General features: G+C 39.3%; 1 protein-coding gene across 2 annotated transcripts in view; it reads right to left on the bottom strand.

Moving 5' to 3' along the window:
• Window positions 1-15477: 15477 nt before the first annotated feature.
• The window catches only part of LOC130106769 (integrin alpha-5-like), a 36531-nt gene continuing 32399 nt past the window's right edge, over window positions 15478-19609 (bottom strand). For both annotated transcript variants that reach the window (XM_056273015.1, XM_056273014.1), the window contains 4 exons: window positions 17655-17768; window positions 17306-17407; window positions 16880-17002; window positions 15478-16489 (listed from right to left, as the gene is read on the bottom strand). In XM_056273015.1, the coding sequence (XP_056128990.1) occupies window positions 16406-16489; window positions 16880-17002; window positions 17306-17407; window positions 17655-17768 (423 nt within the window). In that variant the 3' untranslated portion in view covers window positions 15478-16405. The remainder of the gene's footprint in view (window positions 16490-16879; window positions 17003-17305; window positions 17408-17654; window positions 17769-19609) is intronic.

Genomic DNA, 19609 nt, shown 5'->3' on the forward strand with positions numbered 1-19609 from the left:
ATATTTCTTTCTAGCGTCTGCTGGTTTATGTTCGTAGAGATGAGCGGGTTGGTTGCAAAGAATGCATACATTCTTGTACAGAAGCTGAACGGACCGGGAACTTGAAGAGGTGCATGCAGTTGATGCACTGAACTCAGAGCAAGTGCACCTTCGCTTCAGCTTTGCTGTCTCTTCCGCTGCCTTTGATGCTTGAGCTGACGTCTTGGTGACCTTGACAAACTTGTTGTACAAATAATCTTTACACGTTATGTGGTATCTAAGTCTTCCTTCATTTTCATCCTTCTTCATACGCTCCAAAATTGTAGCATTTTCCATGGCTTCTGCATGTTTCAATAAAGTAGCGTAGCCTTTAGAAGTTCCTTGCAAAAGCCTCTCACCTGGCGTTTCCAGGCCTTCACAGAAGAAGCACTTGAGCAGAGGTAGGTTCACATCATCTTACATATTAGACTACTGAAGACCCATAGCCTACATAAAGTAGAATAAAGACCAAATCTGTCATAGAGGCATAGTTTCTGAAATATTGTACTGAGGTGTAAAAGAATAGATTTGCTTAACCGTAACAATAAATTTAAAAAAAATCTGAGGCAGTACAGGCTACACCACTTTAACCTAGCTAGGTAGTTAATGAAGCAGACAGCTAGCATTTAACTAAATAAATAAATCAGATGTAGGTTTTGGAGTATAGTACACACATGAGAGTCAGACAACTTATGACAACTATGAGCCAGCTAACAAGTATTGTTAAGCTAGTAATGACAACTTTTAGTGGAAGTTAACATTTACGTTAGCCGATCATATTACTTACTGTTAGCTAGCTAACAAGAACAAGCAAAGTTATACCTTTTATGTAACAAATGAGAATCATCAGTGTTGTGCAGAGAAACATTTCAGCTTGTTAGAAAAATTGTTGAGAATACGTACGTATCAGGTGTTGAAAGCAGTATATTCAGTCAGCCCGTGATCAATAGAGAAAAAGGATGTAAATGACTTCAACATGTCGGGTGCCCTCTACGGCATAGGGGGGGGGGGGTGATGAGTGGGAAAGTGGATGTGAATATTTTTCTACCAGGGTCTTGGTGAAAAATAAATGCTTGCAATCAACTTAGAATCATGACAAATTCCTAGTTTGACCCCTCAAACGTAAGTTAAGTCCAATTTAAGCTTTTTTCAATTTTCGAAAATCTGTTATCGGTACCCTGACTTTGAGCAATTTTTTCAGAGGTTACCCCCGGGAGTTGAATTTCAACATTTTAATACATGTTACTACACACCTTAAGGAACACATTGGTGAAGAAATTTATTGGTAACACTTTACTTCCCAGATTGGTGAAATTCCTGCTGACTTTCCCTCACTAAATGGATAGTACAAAAAATATGACAATTAACGGTTCCCTGTCACTCCAGTAGGGGGCGTCTACGGGCCATTCTATACTGAGCCTGTAGGCATTGATAGTTTTGTTTTTGCTTTTTTCCCCTCTGAACTGTAATGAGAAAAGGGCCGTTGCTTCATAACACGTTACTTTTTACGTGTACCTTACAATCGGTTTTATTTTGATTTTGCTGATGTGTTTATATCCAACCATAAGTTGGTTGGATGGCTGGTTGAAAAGTGTGGTTTAGTGACCAGAACTGCTAACGAACAACAGTAGGATGTGCAAGTAAGGGTAAGACTTCCCAGGTAACATTTCCATGACTCCAAAGTCAAAGAGTTAGGTCTAAAATTGTAGGAAACTAAAGACTAGACCTACAGGGACAAGTAGAGATGTTGTCACTGAAACCCTTGTCATTGGTACCTGTGTGTGTGTGTGTGTGTGTGTGTGTGTGTGTGTGTGTGTGTGTGTGTGTGTGTGTGTGTGTGTGTGGTGGACTGGCAGTCTGTACAAGGTGTCTCCGCGCCTGCCGCCCAATGACTGCTGGGATAGGCTCCAGCATCCTGCGACCCTAATTAGGATAAGCGGTTTGGATAATGGATGGATGGACAAGTGACCATCTGCCAGTGTTTGCAGTAATTCAGAGCTGTACAGGGGCAAATAAGGACATTATAACATACATAACAGTGCCCAACAGCAATTGGACACACACCTCCAGCCCTGGTTGCCCTTTCTGTATTTTCTCTGCATTTACTTTGAATATTTTTTAAGTATATCCTGTGCATTTTATTCCGTACATAGTTTTTACCTGCTCTCCTGCAAAGTGCATTGAATCTTTACTTACAAAATGTGCAAATGTTTGATTGGTTTGATGTAAGGCTGAATGATATGAGGGGGTCTACATTGTGTTGAGTTTTTTTTATTTTGCGATATTAAAACAAAACAAGAGTTACATTATATATGCAGCTTTTCATTTGCTCCATTTGGGAAGTCTTTTATCTTTTTAGCAATGATCAGGGTGATTTTAGAGGGTAAATTAAATAGCTGTTCAATAACTCTGATTGACTCAACATGACACCATTTCATTCAGGTAACACTCAAACACCAATCAAGGCTACCCAGTGATCAACACAATACTTATTTATACTCTTTGCTTAACCTTTATAAACGGGGGCCATCAGTGAATGAGTGAAAGAAGAGTGATGTCTAGAAAGGATAAAGGAGATTGACGGTTTCATATCACTGTACTCCAACTTAGAATATTACATTTATTACAATATTACATTTTTTGGCAACAGGCATGGGCGCAAGTCCATGAATACTGGGATGGCATCCAGCACTTTACTTGTGCCCCCGTCCATAAAGTTAGTGGTTGTATCAGGAAGGGTATCTGACATAAAATTTTGCCAAATCATTATGCGGATTGACAAGACCATACCAGATCGGTCGAAGCTCCATACCAGATCTGTGGAGGCCCGAGTTAACAATGGCCACCATCGGTGCTGTGCCTTCACAGGGTACCGATGGAAACTGTAAAATCCGCTGTGGCAACCCCTGAGAAACAGGGAACAAACTGAAAGAAGAAGAAGACAAGATACAAAATAATTAGACAAAAAACAGAAGGGACAATTAATTCTTTTAAAAACGATCTGATGGTACAAGACTGGAATAAAGTACATGTGGAAGATGTAGACGAAGCCTATGACACATTTTTGTCAATAACAACGGCTCTTTATGGGGGGAAAAAACTGTCCTCTAGTTAAGAAAGCAGTAGAACAGAAATTTGCTGAAAAGCCATAGTTAATTAAGGAAATATTAAACAGGTGTAAGAAGAAAAAAAGTATTATATAAAGACTTTTTAAAGAAGAGAACAAAAGAATCGGCACACAAATATAACACAAAAAAAACTGACAAAAATTATGAGAAGCAGCAAAAGGGATTACTACAGCAAATATGAGAGGACAATAAAAACAATATAACAATACATGGAAGGTATTGAATGATATCATTAAAAATAAAAAGGGGAAAACTGGATACCTAAATTACTTCCTAACCAAAAATCATAAAACTGTCAATGATATGGCCTTAATTAATTAATTCAATTTTTTTTTTTTGGTCCAGTTTGGCTGGGGAGATTGCAAGTGGCAAGTAAAGATGTACAGGTAAAAGAATCTTTGTTTTTGAAGGGAACAGATGAAAAATAAATTATTGATATTGTCAAAAGATTTAAGAGTAAGAAGTCAGCAGACTGCAATGGTATTGAAATGTCACTAGTTCAAGATATTATTGATTGTGTGGTGAAACCGCTTACGTATGCAAGCAATCTCTGAAACTAGTGTTTTTTCCATGTATAATGAAAACGGCTAAAGTCATACCCATCTATAAGGCTGGAGATAGACACACAATTTCAAATTACAGACCTGCTTCTTTGCTTTCACAACTCTCTAAAATACTGGGGGGGGGGGGGGCACTCTTGTAGCGTCCCAGTCGGAAAAAAAGGAGTCTGGACTGATGGTCTAATGTTGTTTGTTTTTGTTTCCTTTCCATCATAGACCAACGTAAGAGCTAAACAGAAATTAAACAACCAGAAGGCAAAATAATACACGTTAAACTCTGTTAGCTTAACACTAGAAAGTTAGCTTAACACCAGAGTTATCAAAACACAAACAAAATCAAAATTATTGAACAACAATACCTTGTTGCCCTTTCGACCGGAGCAAAACTCCCGTTACGCTCTCCCCCGTTCGTCGTTTTTACGCCTTACTTTTTTTTTAATTCATTTTCAATTTTCCCCCCTTTTTCTTTCTTTCTCTCTTTCTTTATTTCTTTTTTTTCTTTGTTAACTGTCGCGGTCGCTGCTCCACCCCCTCTGCCGATCCGGGGGGCGCCTCGACCGACCAGAGGAGGCGCTAGTGCAGCGACCGCGACAAATACCCAAATCCGACTTCCCACCCGCAGACACGGACAATTCACCGTTTTCCTTATTCAGCGCGCCCGCGTAAGGAAAGAGGTGAATTGTGTCTGTAGGGACGGACGGACGCCCGACCAAGCCGGAGGTAACACGAGGATTCCACCCGGCGATCCCGTGTCGGTAGGCAACTAATAGACCGCTACGCTACCCGTACGCCCGTTTTACACCTTACTTATCACCGTCTTTTTCTCCGTGTTGACGTTAACTTTCCGCACCGTTTTTCCGTCGATTTACTTCCGCGTGATGGGGAGCCAAGATGGTGGCGTAGTGTTCGGTCTACTGCAGAACCCGCTCTGTCTTGAAAACTTTTTAAAAGCAACAAAACGAACTTTCAGGATAAAAAATTCAAGCCACATGTGATGGCAAAAAATCTGGGCTCAGATAAGAGAAAAATTACGACTCCCAGTTCTTCTCCATCCAAAAACGTTTTGGCAAGAGACAAAACATGGAAACCGACGTCGCAGAAAACATCATTGCTACGCTCAAGATGGCTAGCAAAGAGCAAGGAGCTAGTAGCATTGGGAAAAGTATCAGTGACCTGCAGGTTACTGTTAACTGTATTTCTGAAGATCTCAAGGAGCTGAAAGGAAAGTTGACGCACACCGAAGCGAGAGTGAGTAAAGCAGAGGAAAAAAATCCAAAATGTGGAAAGCAAGGTGCTGGAGCTGTCACGATACAAACGAAGATGGAACCTGCGACTCCACGGGCTAACTGAGGAAGACGGAGAAGACGTTAGCAGAAAGGTAATTGAAATCTGCCAAAACATGGCTCCTGACCACCGAGAGAAATTCCCGGAGGTGCTCGACTCAGTGCACAGGCTTGGGCAAAGACGTGAGTCTTCAGCGGCACCACTGCCCCGTGTAGTAATCATTCAATTCACTATGAGGCATTTTCGAGACATTATCTGGAAGACGGCGAAACGATCCGACTATTTGACGACCAGGAAGCTGCGCTTTAAGGAAGACCTTTCTCCCGAGGACCGAGAGAGGCGCAACCTATTGTGGCCACAGGTTGAGAAAGCACGAGAGGAGGGGAAGATTGCATACTTCGTGGGAGCCCGTGCGTTTGTGAACAGAAAGGAGATTCACTGAAGTGCCTTTCATCATGTAAGCTAATATGACTCAGGAGTTATTTTTCCTTATTCGTTTTATAAATATGCAATATGCTGTTGTTGCTAAAAACACTTTTTATGTAATGACAGAGTAGTTCTGTTCTCTTTGTAATTTACACACTTTTTCTCAGGGTGAAAAGTTAGTTACATTCAAAATTTAATCTTTATCTTTTGTTTCTTTTAATGCTCGAGGATTAAGGGACAATACCAAAAGAAAAGCACAGCTATTATATGCTAAAAGCCTGAATACTTATTTTTGTTTGATACAAGAATCTCATTCTGAATCTAATGACATTAGATTCTGGAAATCCCAATGGGGAGAGGACTTGTGGATGTCTCATGGCACAAACCACTCAGCAGGAACTCTGACTTTGAAACACAAGTTTAAAGGGAAAGTTATCTCTTCACAGACAGATCCAAACGGTCACTTTATTTTGTTGGTTATTTCATTTAATTACCAGGTATTTTTATTTGGAAACGTTTATGATTATAACAACAAACAGGAGAATATTACCTTAATGCATTCAGTAAATGCAAAAATTGATTCTATTATAAGTAAATTTGCAGACCTAAAGATCATATTCGGAGGAGACTGGAATCATTCAATTAATGATATGTTAGATAGATGGCCAAATAAAAGTAATACAAATAATAGTTATTTGTTAGATTTTATAAATGAAAGAGATCTGATTGATATTTGGAGGTATAAGAATCCTACAGTTAAATAATTTACGTGGAAGAACAGGTCAGGGTCATTACAGTCTCGTATTGACTATTGGTTGATTTCTGATCCATTATCTGAACATGTCTCTTCAGTTAAAATGTTACCAACACCCTTGACGGATCATCAAACTATCTTTTTGGAGCTGTATATGTCTATTAGTCATCAAACTAAAAGAGTCAACTCATATTGGAAATTAAATAATTATCTTTTATTGAATGAATCTTTGGTAAAGGAGATTAAAATAAAAATAGATGAATGCTGGGATAAGGCATGTGCTGAAAATATGTATGGCAAAAATTGGGAGTTCATGAAATTTGAATTAAGGTCCCTTATAATGAAAAGAGGAGCTGAAATAGTTAAAAACAGAAAAAAAGAAGAATCAGAAATTATCCCTGATATTATTGCTTTATCATCACAGCCACTTGAGAATTTATCAGAGGATAACAAGAACAGACTTCAAATTCTACAATTAGAATTAGATAATCTATATATTCACAAGGCAAAGGGAGCCTTTGTACGCTCTAGGAGGAGATGGCTTGAGGAGGGAGAGCAAAACTCCAGCTATTTCTTCAAATTAGAGAAACGACATAATACACTTTGCAGCATGACCAAACTCTGTTCAGATGGTGTCATCACACAAGACCCTAAAAAGATTTCTGAGACATGTGAACTATTTTATAAAGACTTATATAAGTCTAAACTGTCAACAAATGACATGGAAAGTTTCTTCAACTCTTTAGGTAATATTGAGAGCATCAGCAATGCTAATAAAGATTTGTGTGATGACCCCATCACAACATTGGATGTTGAGGATGCTATTAAAAAATGAAACTCAATAAGAGTCCTGGGAATGACAGATGAACCTCAGAGTTATATAAATGTTTCTCCAAGGACTTATCACGGTTTTTACATAAAGTATATATGGAAAGCATTGCTAATGAAAAGCTCCCTCGTTCACTGTCTCAGGGGTTGATCACTTTGATTCCCAAACCGCAAAAAGACTATTTGTTGTTAGATAATTGGAGACCTATTTCACTCTTAAACAATGACTACAAGATAATTGCTATGTGTTTGGCTAAAAAATTGAAAAGTACACTTAATGACATTATTGATGAAACACAGTCTGGTTTCATGACTGGTAGACACATAAACAACATAAGACTGGTGATTGATATCTTGGATCATTCAGAATTAATTACAGATGACAGCTTCATTCTTTTTTTAGATTTTTATAAAGCTCTTGATTCCATTGAACACAAATTCATATTTAAAGCACTTGACATTTTTGGTTTTGGGAATATGTTTAAAAAATCTGTCAAAACGTTATATGCAGGTGCAAATAGTTCAATCAAACTCCCATATGGCACTATTAAAAGATTTAACTTAAATCGTGGAATCCGTCAAGGTTGTCCGATCTCGGCATATCTCTTCCTTCTTCCTATGCAATTACTCTCCATGCATTTCAAAAACAGTGATGTATTGGGTCTCTCTTTTGTTGGCAGAACACTGTCTATCACTCAACTTGCAGATGATACAACACTTTTTTTAAAGGATACATTTCAAGTTCATAAAGCAATCAAAGTCATTAACTCTTTCTCAATGGCCTCCGGCCTTAAACTGAACATTTCAAAATGTGAGCTTCTTCCTGTTAATAGTTGCACAGATACTATTATTTCTGGGATCCCTGTGAAGCATAAGGTTAAATATCTTGGTATTATAATTGAAAAAGACCAAAGCTCTAGACTATCTGAAAATTTTAATCCACTTATAGCTTCAGTCCAACAGAGGTTTAACCTTTGGCTTCAAAGAGATTTGTCTATTACTGGAAGATCCTTGGTAGCTAAAGTTGAAGGCCTCTCCAGACTTATATATGCAGCTATGACACTTGATGTCTCAAAAGACACATGCACTAAAATTGACAGAATATTATTTGAATTTATCTGGAAAAAAAGAATACATTATATTAAGAAGAATGTCATGATAAATAAGTTATGTTCTGGTGGGATTAATTCTTTAGACTTCACCTCCTTAAACTCTTCTTTTAAAGTCAAATGGATCAAACTTTTCTTAAAAAATCCCAACTCAATCTGGAATTTTATTACTGCCCATATATTTAATTCACTTGGAGGAATGCATTTTCTCCTAAGGTGCAATTACAATATTTATAAATTACCGATAAAACTGTCCAACTTTCATAGTCAACTTTTGTTATCCTGGTCAATTATGTACTCACGCAATTTTTCTCCCCATAAATATTTCATTTGGAACAATCAAGATATTAGGTTTAAGAACAAATCTTTATATATTAAGAGATGGGTTGATAATAAAATTTTACTTGTTAGTCAATTACTGAATGACAATGGTCAGCTTTTCACTTATGAAGAATTTCTTTCTGTATATGGTTTCCCTGTTACACCAAGAGAATATTCTATTGTATTTGATGCAATACCAGATGGAGTTAGAAGGTTATTGTTGTCTGCTCCTAAAGGTAAAAGTTGTACTATTCCAGGTTTAACTCCTGATGACATATATATTGGTAACTTGTGTCCTTTATTAAGTGATAAAACCGCTAATCAATGCATTAGAAATATTATTCAGAGAGACATTGTTTCTAAACCTGCAGCCGTTTTCTACTGGAATATTTATAATGACATAGATTGGAGGAACACTTGGATTTTATCACGAAAATATTGTATTACAAATAAGGTACGAGAAGTTACATTTAAACTGCTTCACAGATGTTATCCAGTCAAGTCCCTTCTTGTAAAATACAAGATTAATATTGACACACTCTTGTTCCTTTTGTGGCAATGTGGATGAAACCATATGTCATTTATTTTGGGATTGTACTTACTCTCATGTTTTTTGGATTGATCTAAATAATCTCATAAATAACAAAATTGACTCTACTTGTAAACTGAACATCCAACATGTTTTATTTGGTCTGTCACAAAATGAGGAAATAAGTTCAGAAAAAAATGTATATTATCAACCTTCTATTAATATTTGCTAAATTTCATATTCATTGTACCAAATTTGCACACCAGCGTCCAAACATTAGTGTATTCAAAGCACTTCTTTCATCCTATTCAGCATCTTTAAAAAAATGTATGAATCCTAAAGCCAGCAAAACCAGAAGACTATGTGAAGAATATAATTTAACTTAAATCCTGTATCTCGAGCTTTTTTATTTTGTCTTTTTTTATGGATATGTACATTTTAATTGTGAAATAATTTATATTTTTGTAACTACTTTTTGTCCTATTGTGATTTAATATTTTCTTGTTTATATGTTTTGTTCAATAAAGAAAAAAAAGATTTACTTCCGCGTCCACTGTCTTTTCAAAATAAAAGAACGTTCGTGTTCACAGGAAACAGCAAAATAAAAACAATATAACAAATGCATTACAAATGCAAACCTTATACACATGAACACCACACTGCATTGGGGTCATTTATAATTCTATTCAAGGTTGGTCGATTTTATCACAAAATATAATGTACTGTGTGAACAACAGTATAGATTTAAAACTAATAGGACTACATCGTTTGCGCTCGTTGAATTTGTGGGAGAGATAACAACTGCTATAGAAAATAAAGAATATGATGGAGTGTTCTTAGATCTAAAAAAAAAAGCATTTAATACAGCTGACCACGACTTATTATTAATAAAACTAAAAGACTATGGAATAAGAGGAGTAGCTCTTTCTTGGCTATCCAGTTGCCTAAAGAATTGGTACCAATACGTGCAAATTACTCATTTTAAATCACAATTAATGAAGGTTAAGTGTGGGGTTCCTCAAGGCTCAGTGTTGGGGCCATTGTTGTTTATTTTGTACATTTCCAAACACTAAAAAACACTAAAAATAATTAATTTGCAGATGACACGAACTTACTTAGCAGTGGGAACAACTTGGGACAACTGCTGGATACAGTAGGAAATGAATTGAAGAAACTAAGGAGTTTGTTTGATTCAAATAAACTAACGCTAAATTTAAGCAAAAAAATAATATTTGGGAATCGGTCAACAAACTCAAACACGAAGCTCATGATAAATGGTGTAGAAATCGAAAGAGTGTCAGAAATCAAATTTCTTGGAGTAATAATAGACAATAAATTGTGTTGGAAGCCATATATAAAGTATTTTAAAGCAAAAATATCAAACTCAATTGCAATATTATATAAAGTGAAAGCTCTCCTGCATCAACCAGCACTATACACCTTGTACCGTTCCTTCATACTTCCATACATCACCTACTGTGTGGAAGTGTGGGGAAACACATACCAAACGAACACAGATCAAATATTGATCATTCAAAAAAGAGCCATAAGAATTGTAAACAAAACCACTTACGGAGAACCTACAAACCCACTTTTTTATCAAACTGAAAGCACTAAAAGTTAAGGACTTGGTTGACTTCAAAACAGTCCAAATCATGTACAGAGTAAAAATTCAGCAGTTACCTAACAGTGTCCAAAAGCTGTTCCAAATGAGAGAGAGTAAACACGATCTCAGAGGAATATGGACATCCAAAAAAAAAAAACAATTAGTGAGGACAAACGCAAAGCTTCATTGTATAACCATTAAAGGAATTAATCTATGGAACAACTGTAGAAAAGAAATGAAGACATGTAAATCATTAAGTAAGTTTAAACAACTCTTTAAAAATAACATACTGAACAGATATAGGATGGATGAACAAAGAGGTGGACTGGAATAACATGACATGTTACAGGATGTGTAAGGTGTCTTGTTTGACTTGTGCTGTTTTGTTTGTTTATTTATTTATTCATTTATTTATTGTTATGTTGTTTTTTATTTTGGTTTATTTTGGTTTCTATGCATTGGTCTTTCTTTTTTCACTTTTGTTTTGAATGTTTTGTTTTGGTTTGATTTGGTTGATAATGTATAAAAAAGGGGTAGGACTAGAAAAGTTCCTTTACTTCATCCTACCCCCTTTTCGAACATGGACTAGTTATTATTTGTGTTGTTACAGAGTTTGCAAAATATGTTCACTATTATGTCCATTTGTTTTGTATTCCTGCCTATATATCTTATTTTGTTGTTTTAACATGTCCGAAATAAAAGCAATCAATCAATCAATTCTTGACAGCTCCCTCCGTCTGAGCGTCAGTCACATTGTACTAAAGTAGGGTGTCCTCGAAAAGAAAACTGGTAGGATAATTTGGGCTCGTTAAGTAGATCTCTGAGTCACTGCACGTCATCGAAAGAAGAACATGTGAGAAGACTTCTGCAAAGTGCAACTCAACAGTCAATGCAAGATGCAGTGACCACTCTGACCTGTAGATGGAGGTAGAGACTAATTAAATTCCTTGGTGTCAGACAACTGTGTGCAGCGTATTTTTCATTACTAGTAAACTTAAAAAAAATAAGTATGAGATTGCAAAAACTGATGAGTATTTCAGCATCAGATTTCAATATCAGTCATTATAGAGCTGGCATGTTTGTTGCCAGACACTCAAGTCTTTTTATCAGTTGTAATGTAGTGGAAAACACCATGTTAATTATCTCCTTATGAGACTCAAACGTGGGAAATTTCCACACAGTCCCTGAATTTCATCTGTGCATAATTGTGTGTGTATTGTTTCCAGCGAGCTGGCGGAGATTTTAAAACCAACCAATAAAAAAAAAAGTTTTTTAAAAAACAAAAAAACCAACAAAAAAAATGCTGGCATATCCTCTTCTCTTTACTGCTAATTGAACGTTATTTGAATTACTGAAACTGTGCTCTTGAGGCAATGTTTAGTGATACCTGGGTCAGAGCTGCACTTTACTATTTGTTAAGCTTGGTGTCCTCTGATGGCACAGAATATAGGCCTATTTGTGGTACCCCGTTTTTCTTGTTTTTTTTCACTGACCATTTTGTCATTGTTTTTGCAAAATATTCTCGTTTTCTTTTTAAGGATTTTAGAAGAACTTGACATGTTTTAGAACCTGTGCCAGTGCAAGCATGTGGATAGAATATATAAAAATGAACTATTACTCTTGCACCAACCCATTAACACACTCACATACATACGTACATACATACATGCATGCATACATAGGAGTCTGTATATATGTAGATGGGAGGTTGATCAGCTGGCCTTCTGGTGCGACCATAACAACCTGAAGCTTAACATGCTCAAAATAGTTGAGATGAGAGTGGACTCCAGGAGAAGTCCCCCAACACTGCCCCCCCACCCCCACCATACTCAACAGCATGGTGTCTGTGGTAAAACAAAACAAAAAGCCTACAGATTTCTGGGTTCCACAATCTCCCAGGACCTAGGGTGGGCATCCAACATAGACCGTATCATCAAAAGGCCCCAGCAGAAGATGCACTTTCTCTGCCAGCTCAAGAAATTCAACCTACCTCAGGAACTGTTGATTCAGTTCTACACTGCACTAATCCAGTCTGTCCTCTGCACATCCATCACTGTCTGGTTTGGTTCTGCCACCAAACAGGACAGGGACAGACTACAACGGACAGCTAAGCCTGCAGAGAAAATCATTGGTGCCAACCTGCCCTCCATTCAGGACACATATACACCTCCAGACTCAGGAAACAGGCAGGCAACATCCCTGCAGACCCATAACACCCTAGTCACAACCTGTTCCAACTCCTCCCCTCTGGTAGGCGCTACAGAGCACTGTACCCCAAAACAATCAGGTATACAAACTTTTTCTTTCTGCAGGCTGTCATTCAAATTAACGCTTAACACTGCCAAATAAATCCAACCATTCTGTATATACTATACTGTACTGTGCATTGTATGTATACTGGTATGCTCTGTCATGTCCATCTACCTCAGGTATACGTGAAAGCAACCTGCTAACATCTATTTCAGCATCTCTGATATATTCTCTGAACCATTGCACTTTATCGCCTCTTATTTCGCTTGTATATAGTCAAGTCAATTTTATTTGTATAGCCCAATACTTATGTATATATCTGAAGATTGATTTTTTTTTTTGTTCCCGACGCATTGTTAATTAAGAGCAAGAATGTCCTGGGTTCGAGCCCCGGGGTCGTCCAACCTTGGTGGGTTGTCCCGGATCGTCCTCTGTGTGGAGTTTGCATGTTCTCCCCGTGTCTGCGTGGGTTTCCTCTGGGGCCCCGGTACAAATAAATGTGAATCGGCCATACTAAATAATCCTTATGTATGAATGTGTGTGTGTGTGTGTGTGTGTGTCAGCCCTGTGATGGCCTGGCGGCCTGTCCAGGGTGTCTCCCCGCCTGCCGCCCAATGACTGCTGGAATAGGCTCCAACACTCCCGCGACCCTGAGAGCAGGATAAGCGGTGCAGATAATGGATAGATTTTGCCCCCCCCCCCCCCCCTCCTCCTTTTCTCCCAGTTGTACTTGGTCAATTACCCCACTCTTCTGAATTGTCCCTGTCGTTGCTCCACCCGCTCTGCCGATCCGGAGAGGGCTGCAGACTACCACATGCCTCCTCCGATACATGTGAAGTCGCCCGCCGCTTCTTTTCACCTGACAGTGAGGAGTTTCGCCAGGGGGACGTGGCACGTGGGAGGATCGCGCTACTCCCTCCTGTTCCCCCTCCCCCCCTGAACAGGCGCCCCGATCGACCAAGAGGAGGCGCTAGTGCAGCGACCAGGACACGTACTCACATCCTTCTTCCCACCTGCAGACACGGCCAATTGTGCCTGTAGGGGCGCCCAACCAAGCCAGAGGTAACATGGGGATTCGAACCGGCGATCCCTGTGTTGGTAAGGCAACGGAATAGACCGCCACGCCACCCGGACGCCATAAGATTGTTTGCGTCGTCGTGTTGTCTGATGTTAAGTAGAACAGTTCTATGTTAAGTACAACGACAGAGCCACGAAACCAGAGCCAAATTCCATGTTTAAACCTACATGGCCAATAAACATGATTCTGATTCTGATTCTGACATACATACATACATACATACATACATACATACATACATACATACATACATACATACATACATACACCTGAGACCCATTACTTCACCAGCAGTGATACAATCCATATGTATTATATGAATGTTGCTTTATACTTCATGTATATTTCTTATTCAACATAGCTTATTTTTGTGTAGTTTTGGGTAAAGCAGATTGCTTTCCATCTTCATTCACCAATGTGCTCCATACATAAGGTTTGGTTGCTTGATTGACTGAGCTATTATTTGAGAAAACGGAACGACCATTGCCCCAGTAGTTTCACACCGAGCCTGTGATAATCTGTGACCCGTAGCTAAACTTGCCCAGAATGGCTGTAGAAAGTCAGGCAGGGCCAAACTGTTTAAAAAGCTCCAGGAGAAAAGCCTTGACTCTTGTGTATTTCATATAAAATTATATCACTCTTTATAGCAAATTGAACGTAGCAGGGCTTCCGTTTTCATTCAAAAATAATCTATAATTACTTGTGGTCTGCTAAAGACAAAACCCAAGTTTTTACAGTGTTTTATTGCCACAAACTTTATTGCTGGTAACCTCGTGTATTCGAAAATGACTGTTCTAGTAAATGATGACAACAGAATTTGTAACGGTTACAGAAATCCACGGGAATTTTCCAGGGATCAGAAACAACCGGCATGGTTTGGAGCATGTAGCAGTATGCATTGAAAATGTTACCCTGGTCTGCAAAGGGGGAATCCCCTCAGTGCAAAACAGCCTTTAAACTGTCGGGGCATAAGGCCACTCTGCCTGTCTTCCTATTCGGTCATGACCTTTCTATCCACTCTGTTTGGTGTTGAGAAGGTTTCCAGTAACATTAGGTGTGCATTTCTTCATTTCTGACTGATCTCTGTGAATTTCAGCTTAACTAACCAATAATTTCTGTCTTATGTCTTGGCATCTCTCCTGGAAGTCATGACTGTGAGTCTATGGGATATTGCACACATATCTCATAGCACTCACAGGAGTCAGTTTGTGTCTTTTTCTCTCCCCCCTTTTTTTCCCCCGTTGTACTTGGCCAATTATTCCACTCTTCCAAGCCGTCCCAGTCACTGCTCCACCCCCTCTGCCGATCCGGGGAGAGCGGCAGACTACCACATGCCTCCTCCGATACATGTGGAGTCACCAGCTGCTTCTTTTCACCTGAGATTGAGGAGTTTCACCAGGGGGACGTAGTGCGTGGGAGGATCACACTATTCACCCCAGTTCCCCCTCCCCCTGAATGGGAGCCCCGACTTACCAGAGGAGGCGCTAGTGCAGTGACCAGGGCACATACCCACATCCGGCTTCCCACCTGCAGACACGGCCAGTTGTGTCTGTAGGGACTCCCGACTAAGCTGGAGGTAACACGGGGATTCGAACCGGAGATCCCTGTGTTGGTAGGCAATGGAATAGACCGCCACGCTACCCAGACACCCTAGTTTGTGTCCTTTTTGTGTCTCTCTGATCAAAGCTTGGGCATTAATGGCATTCTAGTTGAGTATAGAAAATTAGAATTTATTTCATGCCACAACACCAATGGCCATAACACAATGCGAACATTACATCATACACAAAATACCTCCCAATATGGGAGAGAGATAATTCAAGTTAAACACTGCAATTTCATTTGGGATTTTCCAGCACAAACAGTTCAACATTCAACAATCAATAAGAAATATTGTGGAAAAACATAAATAATGAGTTGTTAACAGATTATACAAAGCACGGAATGCAATGAATATTTAACAATGAGATTGCAAATATGGTTTGAAATGCAGACTATCCTGATGCTCCCATATAAAGGAACTAACTGCCTTAGTACTGTGCATTTTATTTCCTATGTAGCTGTTCATTTGATTTACCATAGCTAAGAGAGGGCAGAGTGAAGTTGTCATATTTTCCTGATAATCATATAGAATATGAAATCCTCAATGAACATTTGCATTTTTTTTCTCTTTTTGGATTGACCTAGTACACCTTGTGTAGCATAGGCCCTTGTGTGGCCGTCTCTGTAAAGACAGTTTTCCATGTCCATTGACAACCTGCTCTAATTTTACAAATGGATTCCAAAAACAGAGCTACACTTCTATTTGTAACTGCCTGGCTTGTGGACGCTTTCCTGCTTCGGCGATTTAGTGCAGCACTAGATATAAAATATTCCAGTGGTATGCCTCCCACAAAACCTCCTTCATATTGGTTGCCTGCTTTTCATTAAGAACAAGGTTAGTAATTTTCTTGGAAATGTGATGACTTTCCAGTTATCCAGAGCAGCTGCATGGCAGGTTTCATGTCCTTGGACCTAGGCTTCAGAAGACGCCTGGGGTTTGAGTTGGGCCTTCTCCATGGTTGTACCATAAGGGTCTGCCCTCTTAAAAAAGTCCATCTGAGGGTTGAGACAGGGAGAGAGAGATAAGACTGAGATCAATCTGACAAATAATCCTATGATTTAAGACCTGAAGACAATGTGCAACTAAAATCCTCAAACAGACTTGCATCAAATGTCTTCCAGTGTTCTACTACAAATGGATTTGGGCAACAAGATGATTTAGCAAGACTACTCAGCGGGTCAAGAGGATGATAGTGCCCACCTCTGCCAAAATGTCTCAGAGAGATGACATCTGACCCCCATGTTTGTGTCTACCAACCCGCTCCAAAAGATTGGATAATGAAAATGAGTTACTTGTCGATGAATACCTTCATAAAAGACAATAGGCTTTGCAGTCAACAGGTCCCTCATACATGTCCTTCATACTGGAAAAACTATGTCTGTTACCTTGTACAGTAGATATATGAGCAGGGCGAGCAGCAGCAAGCCAGCTAGAACAGCCAGAATGATGATCCACACTGGAACAGAGTTCTGACTGTCAGGCTTGTTCCACAACACAGGGGTTATGACCTAAACATAAGAGGACAATGGGCCGCTTAGCATCCTGGATACATGAGTACTTTCCATCACCATATGAATGTAGTAATATGCATCAATGTTTGGCTCCAACATGGCTCCGAGAAATAGAAATTACATGATCCATCAATGGTTTGCTCCGACATGGTTCCAAGAAAAAGTTGCATTTTAATCTCATTGCATGCAGTGAGATGCTATTATTTTGGATTTATGGTAAAAGTATCCTTTATTGGTTAAATCAGTGAGCACTTGCTGAATGATAGATTTACAGACAGTTGAAGAATCAGGAGAGGTTACCTTTTTGGATCCAGAGGGTTTATATTTAGGAGTAATAGAATATGGCATCTTTTCCGCCTTATACAGCATAGAACATTCAAGAACATATTGCTTGTAGGCTCTCTGTGGACGACAAAAGAAAAGTTGCAGAAACACCAATATTTTAATCTCCAATGAATGAAAAGTGTCAGTTTTCTATTATTTAAAAATACTGAGTGGGCATCATATGAATGAGCGTTTGATGACCTCACTCCAGGCTCCTGTATATGACAGAACCCAATTGTGACTGTATAGTCTAGATACCCATTGGTTATGGTTTCATGTCAGTACAAGTAACAGTATGGGGACACATTCACCCATGTTCTCTCACCTCCATGAAGGTTTCTGCCCAGAGTCTGGAGCGGACAGTCAAGATGACACTGGCTCCCCTCTCAAGCAGGCCCACGCTGCAATGCAGCTGCCAGCAATCCACTGTAGAGCAGGACTATGGGTGGAAAAAAGTTGGATATGACCTCAGTAAAATCTCTCACTGGATAGTTATAATAGGCATTGGATTATACCTGTGTGTATCTGCTGCTCTGCCAAGGAATCCAGGGATAAGGAGTTAAATGACCATACAGTTTCATTATTGTAAAGGGATGGTAGGCAATTCACTGCCGTTGTCATTTGAAGACCTACTCTAACATGATAAATATTCATTTTGTAAAATTATCTTCACCCAACTTCTCAAATGTAGAATAGAATAGAACAGAATACTCTTTATTAGTAATTTCGTACATACATACAAATTAAATTTACTCTCTGCATTTAACCGATCCTATTGTATAGGAGCAGTGGGCAGCTGCAGCACCTGGGGACCAACTCCAGTTCTTCTTTCCATTGCCTTGCTGAGGGGCACAGACAGGAGTAATACACCTAACATGCATGTCTTTTTGATGGTGGGAGGAAACAAGAGCACCCGGAGGAAACCCACACACACACGGGGTGAACATGCAAACTCTGCACAGAAAGGACCTGGGACGGCCTGGGGTTCAAACCCAGGACCTTCTTGATGTGAGGCAACAGCACTAACCACTGGGCCACTGTGCTGCCCATATACACAATCCAGTCTGTAAATTATATATGCTTTTGTCAATTTTTTTGCAATTTTTGAAAAATTGATGATGATTGTTTTCCTTTTCAAGAGCAATCATTCTGCACTAGTCAGTGCTTTTTCCTCTGAAAAGGGGATTTTAATTATTTTATCTTCATTGGGACAGAAGAGGTAGGAAATAGAGATGGAGGTGAGGAGGTTGGGGAGGTTCTGTTCAGACAGGAGAGGAAGTCATGGATTTAACATTTAAATAATAGGGCATGGAAAAGGGAAATGCTAAAAAGCCACAGCCCCAGATATTGTTATTTTTCTGTTGAACTTCCTGACATCTGTGGTAATACATTCATCAGCGTTTGAGCAATCAACTCTGACAGATCCACTTGAAATGAAACGATCTCCAGTGTTGTTCTATCAACATCTGGCAAAAAATGAAAAAATAATTTAACCTGGCCTTCAGCGATGTCATAGCATCTGTTTGTTAAACTCTTCCATGCAGTTGGTCTGTTATATCTACTTGTTATTCACAATTTCTCTTCTTTCTCAAACTTGCTGCTATGTTACACTGCCTGATGTATTTTTGCATATGAAATGGTATGTGCCATATGGTGTTTCGGGGAATGTTCAACCTGTCAGTAACTTCTCAAATTAGCAACCACAAAGGTGTCCGGGTAACGTAGCAGTCTATTCATTGCCTACCAACACAGTGATCGCCAGTTTGAATCCCAGTGTTACCTATGGCTTGGTCGGGTATCAATACAGACACAACTGGTCGTGTCTGCAGGTAGGAAGCCGGATGTGGGTATGTGTCCTGGTCTCTGCGCTAGCGCCTCCTCAGGTTGGTTGGGGCTCCTGTTCAGGGGAGATGGGGAACTGGGGGAAATAGTGTGATCCTCCCACGTGCTACGTCCCCCTGGCGAAACGCCTCACTGTCAGGTGAAAAGAAGCGACTGGTGACTCCACATGTATCGAAGGAGACATGTGGTAGTCTGCAGCCCTCTCCAGATTGGCAGAGGGGGTGGAGCAATGACTGAGACGGCTCGGAAGAGTGGGGCAGTTGGCCAGATACAATTGGGGAGAAAAAAGGGGGGAAAAAATCCAAAAGAAAAAAATGAACTACAAAGGCGTTCATGTATTGGATCTCTGCAAATTGGCTATTGTCCCAAATATCTGTCTGTGAATGTTCTCATTCATCCAGGTCGTAGTTATCCAAAGGAATTGAATGAAGTGCAACT

This window comes from Lampris incognitus, chromosome 2, assembly GCF_029633865.1.
Source record: "Lampris incognitus isolate fLamInc1 chromosome 2, fLamInc1.hap2, whole genome shotgun sequence".
In the NCBI taxonomy this organism is placed as follows: Eukaryota; Metazoa; Chordata; class Actinopteri; order Lampriformes; family Lampridae; genus Lampris; species Lampris incognitus.